The sequence below is a fragment of the Echiichthys vipera genome (assembly GCF_963691815.1).
Source record: "Echiichthys vipera genome assembly, chromosome: 14".
NCBI lineage: Eukaryota > Metazoa > Chordata > Actinopteri > Perciformes > Trachinidae > Echiichthys > Echiichthys vipera.
In genome coordinates, this window is record NC_139839.1 from 25,323,030 (window position 1) to 25,342,639 (window position 19,610).

Consider the following 19,610-nt stretch of genomic DNA (forward strand, 5'->3'; position numbering starts at 1 on the left):
ACTAGATTCACTTTATAAATGTAAAAAGAGAATCACAAGAATTTTTGGCGTTGTGCTGAGTCAGAAGAGTTGGTGAAAAATAAGCAGTTGAAGAAATACGATTGTCATTTCCGGTAAGTGTAGGGCAGCAGTGTGTGATTGGACACAGCACTTACTGGGGGAATTGAATGTACTGATTGCGTCAGTACATAGGGCACACAGAGCACCAATGTTAGTACACTCACTGCAGTGCGCGGTTTAGGACACAGCACTAGTCTTTACGCTAAGCTAACCAGCTGCCGGATGTAGCTTTAAAGTTGTACTCTATAAGAACTGAGATATCTTGTTTCTCTTTGACAGTAAGATGTAACTGCTGGCGAGCCTGTTCTTTCAGAGCCTCGTCACATTCATGATCACTATGTGTGTTGACTATTCATTTTTTTTTTTGCTCTTTTGTAAACTTTATTGAAACACATTCACCTCTCTACTACCAGCCCTTCCCCTATATGTTCCACTCTTAAATCCATACACACATGTTCCTATTACATTTTTGCCCTTACTTCAAGCCTGACTCAGAAGTTCAGGTTCTCGATTTCCGATTACAAGCGAACGCAGCATAACTGTCAGTGACGATCTGGGCCGACAGACCAACCGCTGTCAGCAGCGTCACTAACATGGAGACTTATTTACATCTAGGGAGGGAATGTCTCCACAGACACGGATATTGGAATACTCAGCAAAAAGTCAACAGGTGATTTCATTAGTGGGTCACATGATCAGTCACCATTGTTTTAACTCACTCTGTGATAGATAGGAACTAAAAAGAGAATTAACTAGATGAAAACTAGAAGTCCTTTAAATTTAACAGACAGATAGGAGAGACATATCCATGTTCTTATCCAACTCTCGGCAAGAAAGCAAATAATTGTATGTCTTAAAATGTTTTAAGTCTTCATTTCCTCCGCTGTGGGACCAGGAAGACTTTTAATGCAAACTCAAAACTTCCTCCAGGCATTGTTGAGTTTCAGCGATGGTGAAGTGAAATGACTTGAAATGGTGAGTGAATGGAAACAGTACTTCTGTTAAAAAGAGAAAGTCATAGCAGCACAGCACAGTAGTGTGTCATGATAGGAATTAGCGCTGTGGAATGGACACTATGATGACCTTATTGAGTCAACATTAACCAGGAGACGGGGAAAATTAGGAAACAAAGCCGGTTGCAAATAAAGGCCTGTTCTCTCTGCTGTAAATCAGAATTTATGGTGTTGTGAAAACAAAAACTAAATGGATCCAGGAAACTACTCTCGGGTGTGTCTGCATGTTTCTCACCATCATGTCCTGAGTTGAGGAGGTGTTCTCCCAGGTCACAGCCGAACACCCTCTCCCGCAGGATGCCTCTCTGCTTCAGCTTCTGCTTGGTGGGCCTGGACTTCATGAAGGAGCGCAAGAAGGTGATCAGCTTCCCGTGCTTCTTAGACACTGAGAAAGAGGGAAGGAAGGACATATATGAGATCTTTCACACAACTGTTTACTACTCCACAGTAAGTGTGGGTTTGACATTGGCTCAGCTTTCACACAAGGTCTATCTATGGAGCAGAGTGAAACCCCATACAGGCTGCTCAGGCTTGTTCCATTGTGCATTTCAGCTTCATTCTAATGCAAACCCTTCCTTTATGCATGTGTAGTTTCCTTGAGGCGAAGGCTTCGTTCTTAAATACCACCTCCCAGGCAACTACAAAGGAATCCTCCACATCCAATACCAGTATCCTCCGCTCCCCTTCAAAACAAGACAAAAAAAGGAGCAGACCTACTTAAAAACCCAAACCGCATTAATCAGATACTATGTCTGGGAAAGGGTCGTAAGCTTCTTAAACTACACATTAGCTGTTTTCTCTGCTTTAGAGAGATGTGGAAAGGCTATCAAGTGAATCAAACAATCTGTGTTGTTTGGAGGGGGTAACAATGGAGCTGGCCTTCAGAATCTTTCCTGAAAATCACACACCGTCATTGACTAGTGAGACGACAGCAGATAGCAGAGTGGTTTTCCACTGTTAGGTTAGTTTACTTGACTCGGCAATACATATGAAATGCACTAGTCTAATGAGAGCATCAATTTTCCTCATTCTCATCTTGATTAATAAACAGACACATACACGGACAAAAAAACCTGCCTATTACAGCCTTCATTCTCCTCTTTCGCTATCTCTTTTGCATGAGCACCATTGCTGTATCCGGAGTTTAGCAGCGCTCAAAATAATTTACGATACGATAAAATCACATTATGTTGCTCATTTTAACGATGGCCTCACGATACAGAGATTCTACCATACATCACAATATAATTTACAGAAAAACTAAAAAAAAACAAAAACAAATTCCACCATGGCCAAAGAAGTGTCAGTGCATCGAGTATGCATGGCTGGGGGTAAACTGATGCCAGTCAATCCAATGTCAGGGTAGATGTTTTACATCAGTACTGCAGCTCTTTGGAGATTATTGATCAGAACACTTTGAATATTCAAGTATATTCTTATACGGTGGAGATGAGAATCTTTTCCAGGTGAACTCTTATTAGGAACATCAGTTCTTTTTCGCATCGTTAGTGCATTGTAAAGCTTTTGACTCAAATCCAACACATCTCAAAGAATAATATAATGTCCAATCCACTCGTCTTTTTTGTCTCTGTGTTCTCTTGCCGGTGGCAGTGATCTGCCCTCAGCTCCTGTCACTAGTTGTCTCCCTTTGATCCTCTGTGGACACTGATTTTGACCAACAACTCCTTCTATTATTACTTTTCTCTGCAGTCCACAGCACAACTATCCTTTCTTAATCCCAGAGATTAATAAAAGAACATGGAGCGCTCAGTAGGCACATGGGCACAGGTTTCAACAACCCAGTAACACTTGCAGCAGGTTTCCTACTGAGGACAGTATCAAAAACATCCATTACCTATCAGATATGTGATCATCGTGTTCTTTCAGCCACACTTCATCTGGAACTTTATGACACCAACATCTCCTGTCTGAGGCTTAAGTGGGAAAACTGCTGTGTTGCATCAGTTTTTTATTTCTATTCCAGGCCACATTTCTTGAAATGATTATAAACACAGCCACGATGACAAACCTTCCACTCATGTGTTTCACAGACTTGACAGAGTTATTTTACCCACACACAGGTTGCAATTTAAAGAAGAACGCATTTGAAATTCAATCAAATAAATAAGTAAACTTTGGAATTTGCTGTGCCGAGCCGAGCTCTGTTTCAACTGCAATACAACTGAAAGTATGCCAGTGCTTACAAAACTCCATTTCCAGAAACAAAACAAGAAGCATTTAAGAAAGCTAAGGCTGAATTGTGTTTGGAAGATAACAATGATACAATAAAAATGCCAAGGCGGTGTCTTTACTTACAGCATGACACTATGATTTATTTATATAGACTTTTACACAGCATCATTTTAGAACCAGTCAAAACAGAAGCTGTGTGAGACCAGGCTCTTTTGCCCAGGGACCATTAGGTACAAATGAACGAGAAAGCCTGTTTTGCATGCTTAATTTACAATATGGAGTAAACTGTGTGCAGCAGACTTAATTGACAGTCCATCGAGAACATTTAGAATGCAAACACCAAGACCTGAGTCAAACTAATGAGCTGATGGAAATGGAAAGTTACTTAGTAGCTGAATTAATTCAACAGTTTCTCATTGTTTTGGCAGAATATGAAAACAAATAAATGCACAGAGTGACAGTGCATGAAGAAATGTCTCAGAAATTCTGAGTAGGCAACTATGCTCAGTGACACTCCTTACTTTTGCATTGTTGGTAATGTTTGTGGCACCTGGTTTCGACAAAGATGAAGAATGTGTGGATTGATTTAGATTTTTTTTAAAACTTCATCGTTCCATCGTGAGTCTGACATGTTACAGGAGTGCAATGCTACATCACTGCAGTACGTACAGACTAAAGTTATAATCCGTAAGATTTCCATCTAGTTTATTGTCTTTTAAGTTCCTATCTATCACAGAGTGAGTTAAAACAATGGTGATTGATCATGTGACCCACTAATGAAAGCACCTGTTGTCTCTTTGCTGAGTATTGACATCTGTGTGTCTGTGGAGACATTCCCTCCCTAGATGTAAATAAGTCTCCATGTTAGTGACGCTGTTGACAGACGTTGGTCTGCCAGTGGAACACGTAACTGCCGTTTATGCTGCGTTCACTTTTAATCGGAAGTCTGGAACTTTCAGCTTCTGAGTCAGACTTGTAGTAAGTACAGAAGTGTAATAGGAACATGTGTGTGTGTGGATTTGAATAGGTAACATATAGGGGATGGACCGGAAGTAGGGAGGTGAATGTGTCAATAAAGTTTACAAAAAAAGGTCAACACACATAGCTACCGCAAATGTGAAAACATGGAGGGCTCGTCAGCAGTTACATCTGACTGCCAAAGACCATTTTTAAAAATGATTGTTAGTTTTTTTGCAATTTCCAAATTGTGCCAACTAAATGTGGAGCTCTTCTTCACTTTGCTTTCATTGACCAACGTTTCTTTTGGATAGAAAAGGCAGGTTGTGGCTAGTTGTGCTACAAATGAATCCTTATAACTCTGGATACACTGCACCTAGTTCGACTGGGACACTACTGCCAGACGAAGAGGAGAAGACCTCCTACCAAAGCACATTTTTATCAAGGAAAATGCTGCTCCAAGACTCTTTCCATAATGCAGTCAGACACTTCTGATAAGAATCTGAGTCAGTGGCAAAAACAAGTACATTTTGTCGATGTATATTGTCGGTGTGCAGGTTCCCCATATGGAATTTCAGAATCAGAAAAACTAATAATCCCAGGGGGAAATGATTTCGATTCCATTGCAGCCTGGGTCACGGGGGCCAGGCTTCAGCACTCTCTCTCAGTACTGGACCAATTTCAAAGGTTGACACCAATTCACTAAATATGATTGTTCAAAATAACTTTGATATAAAATAACTGAAGGCATTCTTCCTGAAATGAGGTACACACAAATTATTTTCTCACACACACACACACGCAAACACACACTGTTTTATAACTACCACACAAGTAAATTAATCATGTTAGACACAAACTTTTGTGCCGTTTTAATGAAGCGGCACAATTAATTCTGAATCAACAGCTGGTCTCTGCACCAACATCTGCAAACAAGACAAAATCCTGAACCGCTGACAAAACCGCTGAGGCAGCATAGTTTATTCACTGTTGAGGCATCAAAAAGGGCCTTCAGTATCATGTAGAGGAGAGGGAGGGCTGACTGTGCAACTGTGTTGGCTTACACTGACACGTCACTTTTATTAAGGAAACCAGACTGAGTGTGAGACGTGAGGAAGAGGAGTGCAATGACAAGCATGACTCTCTAGAGGACAGACAGAGACTCCCATCTGCTTACTGTCAAGGCGGATGAGGGCCAGCAGCTCCATAAGCATGCTCAGCAGCCTCTGACACACTCACATAAGCCAGCTGGGTCAAAGGCATTCAACTAAATAAGTATTATATCATATGTAGTATTAACATAAAATTCAATGTATGTAGACTAATAAAAAAAATCACTCATCACTTATGACCCACTAGAAGAGTGTGGTGCTGTCAGTATCTGCAGAGAGCCTGCCCTCTGCCTGGAATTTCCTTTTTTCATGTTGTTTAGAGAGGGACAGGGACGTTTCTGGGTGTCAGCAAAGAGTCACTTGGACCTTTTCAGGAAGCGCGTGGAGCAAGTCTCCCAGCGCGCGGGTATTTGATGCACTGAGTCAGTTGCGCTGAGATGCACTAGAGGAGGGGCAGTCAACATTGGCCACAAATTACTTTTTCACATAAGCATTGTGTGGTTACGTCAGAGCTGCTCTTCCGGTTACACGGTAAAGTCAAAATCCAAACTGTAGCGCAAATTCCTACTATCTATACAGTACACTCCGCCACCGCAAGGTTTCCCGCAGCACTTAACAGCTTAGGGCGGCTGCCCAAACAACACACGTCTTCCAAAAAAAATAAAAAAATATGAACAATTTTTGCTGTTACTCTGACCTGTTTTCTCCCTTTCAAAACAGTGACCATTGCCAGTCTCCATTCTGTTTTTAAAATCTAGAAGCCTATGCCACCGAAATATATGCCTCCGAATAGTGTGATGTGTCCGAACAGCGGTATGTTACCCTTACATCTTCCATGCTCCGAACCGTAGTTGGGAGCGAGCTTGTTTGTCCTAATGCCCCCCACTCCCCATCAGATGGCAACACCCCCCTCCATCCTTAACCAACACATTTTCTGCGGTAAACCCTGCCTAGACCTATAGGTCGGCCTCTTTTGTCCCCTGAGATTTACCAGGTTGCTGATTGGGATGTGATGTGTGGTAGTACAGACGCCAAAACAACACAGCGAAGTAGAGTAGACACTTTTATCCAGTGGTGTAGAAGAACGCAGCACAGAAAATGATCAGTGCATGCACGGCACGCTGCATGCTCCCTCTCTCTCTCCCATTCACACACACACACACCGTAATGTTAGCAAGCGGGTGACAGCCTCTCCGTCAACACACACTTTCACAGGGACTCGAATCTTTAAGGTGGAGTGTTTTCTTTCAAGTTACTTGTACAAGTTGACATTGTGAATCATACAGGCCACCCTAAATCAAACTATTCTGTATTTTTCACTTTGAGGAAGTGGGGCACAGCTCTTTATCACTGATCAGCTGATCACAGGCGATCTAAACCCAGTCAGAGTAATACTTTGGAGTCTCGTAAATCCCTGTCGGGCCTTTTTTATTTTTAAATGGAAACACAGCGAGTGAACGGCCATTTGACAGGGCGTGGACTGAAACTTTCAGAGTGGTCGCTCTATAGGGCTAGTGGAAACACGACTTATGCCTTTCAAACTCCACACCTCCAGTGTGTAATAAAGGCTTTCAAATACAAATGTGTCTGTGTATCTGAAAGATCATTTTGACAAGGGATGCGGCACACTTGCAAGGGGGTTTGGGCTCAGATGTTCATGCTAGGGAAATTAAAACTAATAACCCATGCCTGACATTTGCATAGTTAACAGATAAAATTCATATAGGACAAAGCTAAAGCCAAAAAACCATCCACAGTGAAGGATGGGTATAATGCCTGAGGAACACTGACAGGTTTCAGTTGCTGCCTTTAAGTGTCTGTGTGACTATAATGAAGCTTTTCCCGCAGAGAGCTCAGCAAAAGGCTGGGATATGATGTGCCGGGGGTGAGGAGAAAAGAGGCCAAGCATTACAGCAGGACCATTACAGACGTAATGGCAAACATCATGCTCTGTTTCCCCGCTCCAAACCAAAACCGACCGCCTCATTCCATTCCGTTGGTGAGGAGCTTTTCAAAGGATGCAGATTGGAGGCAAATCCCAACTTCATAGCAACACAACAGAGGGTTATTGCTTCCTAAAGTGGAGCAGTGACATCATAGAGCCAATCAGCAGACTCGAGCCTGAGATATTTGATCCAACGACTGTGCGTCAGTGTTCCCTGAATACACAACCACCAGTAGGCGTGACCATGGCTCCTTGGGGCTTCACAATGCTCTCATCACAGCTCAACTCAGCCTTTTCACTTCAGCCAGCACCCCTCCGAGACTCAACAGCCACCCACACCCATGTAGGCAGCAGGGAGGGAAATTCGAACTGCCCTCCTCTTCACCAGCCTCTTTCACACAGAGATTCTACAATTCTGCTGTAAAGAAGATCCACCATTATGCTGACTTTACTTTTGTATACTGAACCAAACAACACCAGCTTAATGCTGCCCCACTGTGTGATTTTTGATAGCATAGCAAAAGAGCGTCAGTGTCTAGTGTGTGTGTGTGTGTTTGTGTAGTCCCGCCATGCTGGCTGTTCCTTTTAAACAGATGTCGTTTCGGCTCTGTCACTACCTCTGCTGCTGGCTCAACAACTTGGTCCCGCCATTCCTTCTTTGTACCTTTTATACAGATGGCAAGGCGGAATAACAACGTAATATTCCCGCCTCGACCAGGCTATGTGAAAGGTGCTACTGTTGCAGTGTCATAAAAACATTACATGAATGGGTTGGATAACATTACATCATAGATCAGAAATCTAGTTGCTGTGAGAACAAGGGTTTTGGCTGGAATGTGATCTGTGGATGTGCCAAAAGCTTTTCTAAATGGACCAAATGTGGTTTCACTGTGGTGGGGCCTTCAAAGCATACTGCTCTCTGGGACCCAATAATGCAGAAACAATGAGGAGTTTGTGAATATTGTGTGAAAATGTCTACAATTGGCTTTCTAGAGTAGTTTATCTTATACAGCCACGTAAGGAACTCAACAAGCCAACTTAATAATGATAATGTTTCCTGGACACAGTCACTGTAAAAGGGCCATTTATTCATTGAGAGGTGAATACCACCATAGAATAATGTTTGCATTACTTATCAAACTGAAACACTGAACACAACACTGGGAGACACTGTGTGAACACATCCTAACCATGTCCTGTTGGTGCTTCTGGCCGACCAGTGTGTAAACAACAGAGCAGTGTCCGCCTATTAAAGGGCACTCATGAGTGACAGGGACTGTTTGGACACGAGAGCCTAAGTGTGCGTTGATAGCAGGGCCAACATGCTTTGTTGTTCAATTCATCAATACACCACTGAACACCACTTCAGCAGCAGGGAGAGAGGACAGAGCTGGGCCCCGAGTAGTCTCACTCACATTACAGCAGATGCTTTAACTGTACACCTCATCAGAGGAAACAGAAATAACACAAGTGTCATGAAAGAGCAATAGATATCAGAGCACTTTTCAAACCAATGAGACCCAAAAAGGCGGGACTCCCCCAAAACCACATACACAATAAATAATGATTATATATGTGTGTGTGTATATATATATATTTTTTTGTTGTTGTTGATTGAGAAGTGTCCTGACTGCCAGAGCATTTTTGACTTTCCTTAGCATCTCAACTAGATCACTGGTGTGAGAGCTGCTTTATTATACAGTGATACATGTTTATCTCCATACATTCTGTGAAACTATATATTTCAAATGTTTCACTTCTTTACTTGCTAAAGAACAGCAACAATATTAATAATAATAATAATAATAATAATAATAACACATCAAATGTATATAGCGCTTTTCCGGGTGCTTAAAGAGGCTTAAATAAACGATTATTCCAAACCATGAATACTTTAGAGAAGAGGAAAACTGTTCTTTTTTCCCCTCTAATGGAAAAACATGGAGTCATGTGAGTAAGAAGCAAGATTTTCCACATTTCACCAAGACCCACCAAACCCCTTCCATCCTTCAAAGTGCAGTGACTTCCACTAGAACACGATAGGTGCAGCATAACACGACCTGTTAACGGTTTCTCTAAAGAACGTAGAGCTGATAATAGAGAGAAAGAGACACTTTAGCACTATAGAAAGTTCAAAGGCATTTTCTTACCTTCGCTCCATAACGCTGCACTGCTTCGGCTTTATGACACAACTGCAGCGTTTCTTTAAGTCCAAAGTACAGCTAAGTTCTCTTCCTAAGCGCACACCTGTACAAAATAGCGGTCAAACCTCGACTGGGTATCGCAGAAATGTCGCGGTGCCTTTAACCGAGTGAGACAGACACCAAGAGTGTAATAAGCCCGTGAAGAGTGTAGAGTTTCGACCCAACGAGCTCGACCGGCGTAGACTCTCCTCTTTGCACTGTCAGCCAGTTTCCACACGGACCGGAGCTCCAAGGCTTGGTTTACGACCACCATATGCTGCCTTCAGGTGCTCCCGGGAAATATGGCAATTACCGGTGGTTAAGCCCAGTCTGAGAAAGCTGTGAGTATTATATGAAGCACATCTTATACTAAATCAATATGAGGGAGTGGGTGAACACAATTAACTACTTGTAGTTGTTATTTTAAAGCAAAGATATTGGAGGCCACGCCTGCGGTATGTGCTTTCCAATTTCTGGAAAACACCCCACTTCTCCAAAACTCCTAAAGAGTTCATCTATGCTCCATATTTAAGGCCAGGGGCTATTCATGGCGAACTAAAGCCTCGCTGTATTTAACTTCCTTTATACCTTTACCTATGATGGTACATGATGCTCAAGGTCTCTGCAATCTACTGTTTTTTTTGTTTTTTTTGTCTCCTTAAGCTGCTACAGTGTGCGTGTGTGTGCGTTGTTGTGTAAGCTTGTGTCTTTTACAGGTCTTGCCTATTCTTTTTGATGCTTTTAATGTTAAATTATTTTCTGCACTTCAAGGAATTGTACTGTACATTTTGTTGTACTGGTAGAATGACAATAAAGACAATTTAATTTGAGTGCTTCTACCCAGATACAATTACAAAAAATTTTAAAAAAACAGTCCCCTAAGATGAAACATCTACACATCCATAATGGTCATCAGTTGCCTGAGTGTTCATTTTCCCTTAAACTCCTGCCTCCTAGTCATATATACACTGTAAATTGCTGACATGCACGAGACTAATTGTAATATTTCCAACAGCATGTGAAGGCAGCACAACAGTCAGGGAGCCAAGCTGGTGGTACACATGCACACACACACACACACACACACACACACACAAAGAAGCATCCCTGCTTTTCTTCTCTGTCATAACAACATATAGGATGGCCTTGTCGTGACTTTAAACCAGCTGTCCCTCTGTGGGGCCCCTTGGCCCCCTGAAAGCATTATCTTATTAATTCCTTAACTAGCTTAGTCCCTAAGCAGACATACTGAGTCAGAATGAAGTGAAACTAATTTGTTGTTGGTTCAGAATCACAAGACTTGAGTCAGACTTCTCTCATACATGTGATCGCTTTAACTGGACATGGTAAAAGTTAAACAGAGACATATTTCTCTGGTGTGATCCTCAAATGTCTCTATGCATGTAGGTTCTGACATTTTCCATTTTCACTGGTGGAAAGTACTACTGTGCGCCAAAGAGGAAAAAATATCCAATACTTCACAAAAAAAGGGAAGATCCAGGCCAAATGATGAATACACATTTTTGGAGCATAGCTCTTTTTTCTTCTTTCCTACAGCATGAATCATCTGATGAGCCCTCAGATTCATCTTGTGACTGTTTGGGGGGCCTGACACCCAGGTGGGTAACCACTGGACTAAACTACATATTGTATAAAGTAGCTCAAACTAGCTACACCTTGAGCAGTTATAACAGTAAAGTGCTGCTAATGGATTGATCCATCAGTATTAACAATCTTACAATGTCATATAGAATAATACAGTATATCAGTCACCTATTTTTTGCATAATCTTAATTTTACTTGTGATACAAGTGCTTTTACTCGTAATGGAGTATTTTGATTTTACAATGTTTTGTTACTTTTAACTTTTAAAAAAAAAGTATGTAATCTGAATACTTCTTCCACCACTGTACATCTTCCATGTGTATGTAATGTCTTGCTCTATGAAATTGGTTTCCCCCCTAAAATCACCCAGATCTAATTCTTCATACTGAGGGAAATGACTGATAAAGTCAAACTCAAACAGGTCTGTTGTGTGCAGCAGGGATCAGTCATACTTCACAAGGTGAAAAGTGAACTCCTGAGAGTCCAGAGTGAAACCTCTTTCCTGAACAGATCACCAGCAGCAGCTGTAATAGGTGGACTGGGGCGGAATAAAGACTTTCCTCTCCCTTAATTCATTTGTGAAGTGCTTTTCACTTTTTTACGTTTGTCATGATACCTTGAAGATAAAGTCATATGAATTCAACATAGGAGGGAGGCACTGTTAGAACAGTTGGGGGCCGTTTGGTTGTCAGTGACATGGTAGACAGAAGAACAGCAGGTGGAGTATGAAAAACGGCAGCCACCTATACAGGAAGTAGTGAGCTCCTATACCATAAGACAGGATGAGAGTTTTGTGTTCGATCAAGTATCACACAGTTGTATTGTAATAATCAATGTCACTCTGGGGATGTGGAAAGAAGGAGGAGGTGTATTTTGCAGCTGCGGGCCCCGTTTAACGTACAGGAGCCGGACGCCAAGCTGTGTGCAACAAACATGGCTGTAAACTGGAATTCCTACCTGCTGGTTAAAGGCTTGTAAGCTGAGAAGCTTTGCAACAACACAATGTGTAGTAATTTGTTTTAGTAATGAGACACTATAATGATGCAATACAACTCCAGGTATTGATTAGCAAACCTTTCTCAGAAAGTCCACTGAAGGAAGTACAGGTGCAAAAAAGTGTCTTCGTTTACACACTCAGTTTACAACACAGGGTCGTTAGTATGTAATCAAAAGATGCCTCCCCCAACAAAGGTGTGGCCTGCAACAACAGTGTCTCATTGAAGCTACGGAGCAATGCATGACACATGGGAGCGTACATAGTTTCGCAGCCCTGAACCGGAGCACCAGAAAATGATATGAGATCCTCGGGAACAGGAGGACAAATCTTACTCTGTCTCTCACATTTTCTCTCCATTTCCTGTCCTCTCTCCTCCACATAACCAGCTGTCTTGGCTCATATATGCGCACAGCTGCCCAAATCACTGGTCCCCAGGCACGACGAAGGCCTGCAATGAGGAGGGGGAACAGAGGGGGCTCTGCATGTGGGTCAGTGACTGGTAGGTCTATTGGGCTGTCTCGGGAGGAAAGAAGGCCCACTGTCATTTTTATCCAAAGCTTTATTTTCATATTGATGTCAACAGAATAATCTATTTTTACTGTGAAGACAGTGGCCTCTGTACTCAGATTCAACTGCAACACAACACAAGCACATGGACCGAAGGACTCATTTATAATCCTAGCCTCTATCGTCTCCATTCTGGCTGGAGCAGTGCAGCATGTTAACAATTTCCATAGTTTGAGAGAAAAACAGCGAAGGTTAGTGGTGAGCACAGTGGATCAAGGCAGAGCAAACAGATTTTTCCAATGCTGTGTGGCTCCCTGCAGGAATGTGCTCTTTCAGTCACCATGGAGAGGGAGACAGAGATTCTTACTGTTGCAGGACAAAGCTTAACGCTCAATGGATGGGTTTACAGGCCCCCTCATTGTAAAAGGATTAAATAAATCAAGGCCGTCGAGACCTAGGGCCACGGCAGGGGTGCCGTGGCCTTTCAGCTTCGACCAAACAGACACACACAAACACAGCTGGCCCCCGTCCAGACACAGGGTACATTCAGCAGCTTTGAGAAATGCTGTAGTAACCTGGCTCACCCCTGAAGCCATTTACATACACCTTAAAGGGTAAAACAGAAAAAAAACAGAGGGCTGGAGGGATACAATCGCTCTGTTTTGAGAGCAACATTTGAAAAGCTCACCACTACATCGAAACCCCAAACCTTTAAATACAGTATTTCTCTTTCTTTTACAGACAGATGACATCCATTCTGACAAAAACGGAAATATATTCAAAGCACGGGAGTATGATCCTCCTACAATGCAGAAGGAATATGCAGGACTTCAGACTTAAAATGGAAATATGGCCATCACACAGACATTTTCTTATATGAGATTTTAGCAATTCAAGTGAAACTAAGTTCACATCAACACACAGCACAAAAAAGTTTTATTTCCACAGAACTTTGCCATACACACTCTACTATTATGGCAAAGCCCGATGTGACTCAAGTCTTATTGGTCCACCAACAGAGTGTAGAGATGGTATGGGTAAGTGTGTTGAAGGTCAAAAACAGGGCATCTATCAGTTTATCCCATATGTTTAGCTCCTGCCACAGGTATAAACTATACATTAGATCACACAGTACAAACACATCACTCGGGTTGTGGAGTTAGTTTTTGGTTAAGGGGTGGTGGTGTAGCACACCAAATGATTTTTGTCTACCTGAACTCAGGCTGTAGTGGTTTAGCGGGTCGGCCACCCATGCACTGTCCTGTATTACACTCTCCATCTCCAAGTCTGCATGCAGCCCGATGGACAGATGGACCCACAGACAGATGGATGGATGATGGAGACATGTGAGAATCAGCAGAGGGAGAGAAGCACTTCAAGTTAGAGAACAGAGCAACTGTGTACCGTGGGCCTCTGAGGTCAGTAGCTTTGCATAGAAATGATACGTTGATGCTAAAGCGGCAAACTGTTTTGTGAGACAGCGTGCAGATAAAAGATAAATGTTTAGTCATGAAGTGTAGTCAGTTAAAATAACTTTGCATTCATCAATAAAACAAGTCTTGTATAATGACGGAACTTTCATTTAACTGTAAAGTTAGAATCCTTAAGACTTTCATGGAATCAAATCCCATTTTAGATATTATTAATGGTCATCATTTTTTCCAGCAAACGTCAGTCTATTTACATTCTGTTATTACCTCTCTACAGTATATGCCCAATGCCATATCTGCAAGATATTCAAACTGCCTATCTACACGGGGGACACGAAAAGGAAATGCAGCATGTAATCACGTATTAGTTTGTTTGTGGATCTGATTGATATCAGCCTCATTGTTTACTGTCGACTGTATCTGAGCTCTATTACGTTAGTGCTGATGCTAACCCCCTGCTACTGCCAGTGGCTTATACTGTGAAGCAGTCAGAGAGTGTCAGAGTTGTCACCAGGGTGCTGACTCCGATCATTCCTCAAAAATACATCAAATGCATCAACTTAATAAGACAGCGGCCATTTTTGGCATTTTTAGAATACATTTTATTTCAGTTGGTAATGGAACAACCTTAGTGAGCCGTTAGATGAAGAGCTGCAGGCGGCAGGCTGCACACCTCCAAACTCTTCAGCAAGCTAAGCAACAGTGTTTACCGTTTGCTGAAGTTGTGACAAAAACAACTAAAAAGGAAAATTAGTGACCAACTTCTTCATTAAAACAATGCAAGCTCATGTTTCATTTGGGCTGACAGAGACAGTATGTCTTGATGGAAGCCAATCCCAGCCGTTTATCTCATGTGGGGCGGGTTTAAGAGGAAGACTGTCAGAGTGACTAACTAACTGGCATCTCCGTCCAGCATAAGCTGAAAAGTGAAGCATAAAACTCAGATCCAACTGTTAAACTCGGCAGCGCCGATCAAATATGAATCAAGATTCTGTTAGTGTATTACTTATTTATCACCTACATTTTTCCACAAACACATTTTAGTGTACTGTTTAGCTGTAATTTGAAAGAGTTTGTGACCTGGCTGCCATTTTCTTCCTTCTTCAAAATCGACTAAGCCTTGCCTCAACTTGCATCTGTTGCTCAGCACTATGTTATTTAAAAAATAGTAAATTATATCAAAACTGAACTGAGAGTTTTCAAACTAATGCGCATTTCTGAATTAGTCTGCTGACGGCCTGCTGGTAAAAAGATGCACCGGGTGCTTTTCTAGACTCAAATCTTAAGGATTAGAACTTTAATAACATCCAACCTCAGACGAATAATATGTCATACAAGTCCAAATGTGCAAATGCATTTTGTGTGAGTGAAGGTGAAGTGAGTGGACAGGTGGATGAAGTGTGTATACCAACACGCACAGGGAGGGAAGAGATTCCAAGAAGCAGGCTGCAGGCCAGAGCAGGGTGAGGCTGAGGCAGAGGAGTCACAGTCAAATGCAGCAAATCAAGACACATGCTACAGTAATACTACTGTTCATCCAACATCAGCATTAATGACGCATTGCAGTGGAGAACAAGCGGGCGGATTAAACACTGTTACATTTAGTTATTTGTTCTGCTGTTGATAATGAACGTGATCCAGGATCTGCTCATTTAGAGTCATGTTAATATAACTTACAACAGGGCATCTGCAGGTTATAGAAAGTCAAATATTAGACTTTGGTTACTACTATGATATTTCTGATTTGAACATAGCTAAAGAAACATAACTAATCACTAACAAAGAGATATAAAAACCAGCAATTCAAGAGAAACAATAGAATCTGTTAACTGTATTCAGGACATCTAAATGATATATTTGACCTGCAGACACTCTGTAAAGAAAAAAATGCATGGTTGACAAATAAGGACACGTGCAGAAAAACAAACAAAAACAGCACAAGCATTGCTCAAAAGCAGTGGAGTGGGCAGGCAGGTCAAGTCTGTGGAGTGTGCTGTGCGTGCACTGTAACAGTTAACCCTACACCGCAAGATGCAATGCTGATCAGTCACAGTCTGAAAGGCACAAAAACGTTTGACTGGCACGTCAGATAACACAGGCTTCCAACAGCACAGGAACCCTGCCCCTATAATGATATCCCTTCACTCAGAATTGTGGATCTTTTGTGGGGTTGGTGACTTTTTTGCTGTGTCACCACTTAATGCAGACCCCAGGAGTCTCAGAGGCTTTTAGATGGTTAGGAACCCCGGCTCCACTTACCCATCCCAAAGCCAGCCTGGGGTGACAGTGAGTCATTATGGTTAGATCAATCTTTGGGTTTGGGAGACGTGGACACTATGCAGATTTGTTGGCTCCATCATAGCAACATAACATGAGCTGCTCATTTTTTTTCACAAGTCAGCCTGTGAAGAGTCGAGGGCAGAATACAAATTCACCTCAATCCTTCCTCTGAACACCGAGTTTCTTTTTTTATCTGGAGCATCGACTCGGGAAACTTCTCTCGGACGCTTCATAGGACTTTCCGCCCTAGGCCTCCACCTAGCTGCTGCTCCATCGCATGGAATTGAATGTAACAGATGTCCATTTATATGTGCCCTACACTCCAGCATTAAGTGTTAACTTTGATTCCAGGAGAGTTTATGTTATGCATTTGTCTTTGACACTCTCAGGAGCGTGCTAAAGAGCTTATTTGTTTGCTCTGGACAGCAGTAGATCTGCACACTTATTTGCATGGCGCTGAGTCACTATAACATGATAAGCTGGCGATTTCAGGGGATGATGTGTCACAATTATGGGTCATAAATTTAAGGTTTATTATTCTTATACCGGTGATTTAGTATTATTCAGTTCTATGAAAATAGATGGGGATCTCTAGTGGGGCATTGTGTACTCCGTTTCATCTCCAGGTTAGGTAATATATCTATATGTCACTCATTCAAAATGATAAAATGATGGTGTAACATTATACTAGAAATCCACTACGGTACTCATTTTTTTAATACAACTTAAATTCCATGACAAGAGCCTGTCAGACGAGACCAGCAATAATATTTGTGGGCAAGGTGTGACACACACATCCCGAGCCACATCATCCATCACAGACCTAGCCGCTTCCTGAAAATACAGCCATTATCACTGAGTCATTAACTGCCATCAGCAATAACATCCTTCCAACACATTTCCTGAATGGTTTAAGAGCAGGAGGAGTACCTGGTTTTGGCACCGTGTTGGTCATGGACTGCGGCACTTTATCATTTATGAGCTCCACACACTCGCTGGGAAAGAAGCCAACCTGGAACAGACAGGCAGGGTGAGGTGAGAGGAAGTACAATCGGATTTAGATAATACAATGAACTCAAAGAGAGATGACACAGTATCTATGCTGAGGTGTGATTGTCACATTAATCATGTGATCCAGTTATCAGAAGCACCATCACAAAGACGGCATTTGGGATCGGATTTGGACATTTACTGATCAGGTGGTGTGGAAATGACCACATAACATAGTGTTCCTGTGTACCTGCTGCTCTTGAAAATAGCTGTATAGTCGACTGTGTTTAGAGATAGAAAAGATATGAATACATTTGTAAAAAATGAATTTAAAACCCACATTGTACAGGACAGACGGATGACAAATTGCACAAACACACAGCCTCTAGCATCATTGGCAGATTGACTGACTGACTGACTTCCTCCTAATGGATACAGGCGATACTGCAGGTGTTTGTCTCTTCACTCTGTGCATTTGCTGATTAGTTAGTTCCCCAACACATGTTCTCTTTGAGTTTCAGTGAGCGCTGAGTATGAATCTAGAAAATGTAGATCTCATACATAGAAGTGGCTGCAGGAACTCATGGGCCCATGGTCAACATATATCAGGGAGAAGCTGTGTAATCCAGAGGAGGGCAGTGGTCTGCAGCCACAGTCAACTCCTGAAATAAAACTCAACTGATGAGTGAGTGTCCCTGTAGCCCAGTGAGCCTGACTGTCAACACTACTTCTTGTAGGCTGGGAGCCAAAACACACAAGAGGAGGAGGGCAGCGTGGAGAGGTGGAGCCAGACTTGAGCCTCAAAACCAGGCTGTGACACTGCACTGAAAAGATAAACGAAATCTCTTCAGAAGAGTTTAAGATTTTTTTTCCAAGACACAGGTTCCTCTTTATTCCACCACAATTTAAAGATTTGTGCTTTTACTTTTATGTAGCTTTAATTATTTATACTTTTGCTTCATGCCTCAATAGACACAAATCTAGGTTTATTGTATTTCCAAGAAAATGATGCAACACAAATGTGTGCTGCAGTTTTTGTTTGATTCTGTGGCCGCATGTTTGCCAAGGCAGCAGACCATTACGCAGTCAGGTCCTGGGACTGATCTACTGATGCTTTTTGTGAGGGGAGGAGGGCTCAGCATGCGGTCAGTGGGATTTGTCAGAGATCATCAAGCTCACATGATAAGGTAGTGATCTAGAATCCAAAACCTTCCCTTCGGTTACGGTTTTAAGTTACAGTGTTTTTAGTACAGAATCCCCTCAGTGTTTCCCTGGTTTCAGTGCTATGTCATAGTTGGGGGATGGTAACACAAAGTAAAGAAGTAAAGACTAACTTGATTTGTCTAACTCAGAGTGCTCAAGCCTTAAATTATAGTCAAATAAACGTTGGGGAGAATGCATTAAATATGTGACTGAAGAACAGAGAAAACAACTAAAAGCGTGTGTGTGTGTGTGTGTGTGTGTGTGTGTGTGTGTGTGTGTGTGTGTGTGTGTGTGTGTGTGTGTGTGTGTAAAACCGCAGTCCTCTCATTCATTTGAAAGGAGCCGGTCCAGCGGTGCGACAAGGGTGCCTACACAGGCAGCAATAAAAATTTAAAAAAACTCAGGGTCGTCCACTGAAACAGTTGAACATGATGCAACTTTTGCTGCAATGCAAATAGACATGATCTGGCAAGGTGATGATGCAGTGGCCAGTCCCAGACATGCAAGCGCACACTCCCGGTAGCATATTTATGCTGTTAACTGCATATTTGCGCTCTTTACCTGGATCAAATAATTGCTGCTTTGCAGAAATGTAAAATTCTGGGTGTGAGTATGACAAGCCACTGTGTAGTAGTTTGCTGTCTGATGAGCCTTTAAACACATTCATCTTTTACTCAAACTGGACTTGGATCATATTTCATGTTTCAGCTGTACGGTAAACAACGTGCCCCCACCAGTGCAGCCCCCTGTGCTGTTTGAACGTAGGGCTGTTTTCTGTCTGAACGCCCACTTAGTAAGTCTGGCACGCTGTGTGTTGTGATTATTAGTCTCTGTGTAGCCTACACCAGTGTTTCCTAAACCTTTTTTTCTGGTGACCCACTTTTTAAAAAATAATGACCCATTGTGACACGAGTCACAATAAGCCCTATGTGTAAATCGTAAAAACAGCAGAACATTCCCAAACAATCTGTTAATTCCATTTGCTTATATTTTCTTATATAATTATAACAGCCATTTGATGAGAGATGCGATTGATAAATCTCAACTTTGTTTTATTTTATACTGTCTTGATCCATTATAAACCTCCATGTCATAATAACTTGTAATGTGAAATATGCTGTTAATTTAACAGTTT

The 19,610-nt window shown here is 42.0% G+C and overlaps 1 protein-coding gene across 3 annotated transcripts in view; it reads right to left on the bottom strand.

Moving 5' to 3' along the window:
• arhgap32b (Rho GTPase activating protein 32b) overlaps nucleotides 1-19,610 on the bottom strand; it is a 74,057-nt gene that overhangs the window by 15,633 nt on the left and 38,814 nt on the right. Inside the window, exons 9-12 of one of the 3 annotated variants that reach the window (XM_083926912.1) lie at nucleotides 17,213-17,294; nucleotides 15,421-15,471; nucleotides 13,785-13,859; nucleotides 1,309-1,458 (exon numbers count right to left, since the gene is read on the bottom strand). In XM_083926912.1, the coding sequence (XP_083783038.1) occupies nucleotides 1,309-1,458; nucleotides 13,785-13,859; nucleotides 15,421-15,471; nucleotides 17,213-17,294 (358 nt within the window). Of the gene's footprint in view, nucleotides 1-1,308; nucleotides 1,459-9,430; nucleotides 9,618-13,784; nucleotides 13,860-15,420; nucleotides 15,472-17,212; nucleotides 17,295-19,610 lie in introns of those variants that run through there. The other 2 variants (XM_083926913.1, XM_083926914.1) reach the window with 2 other exon arrangements.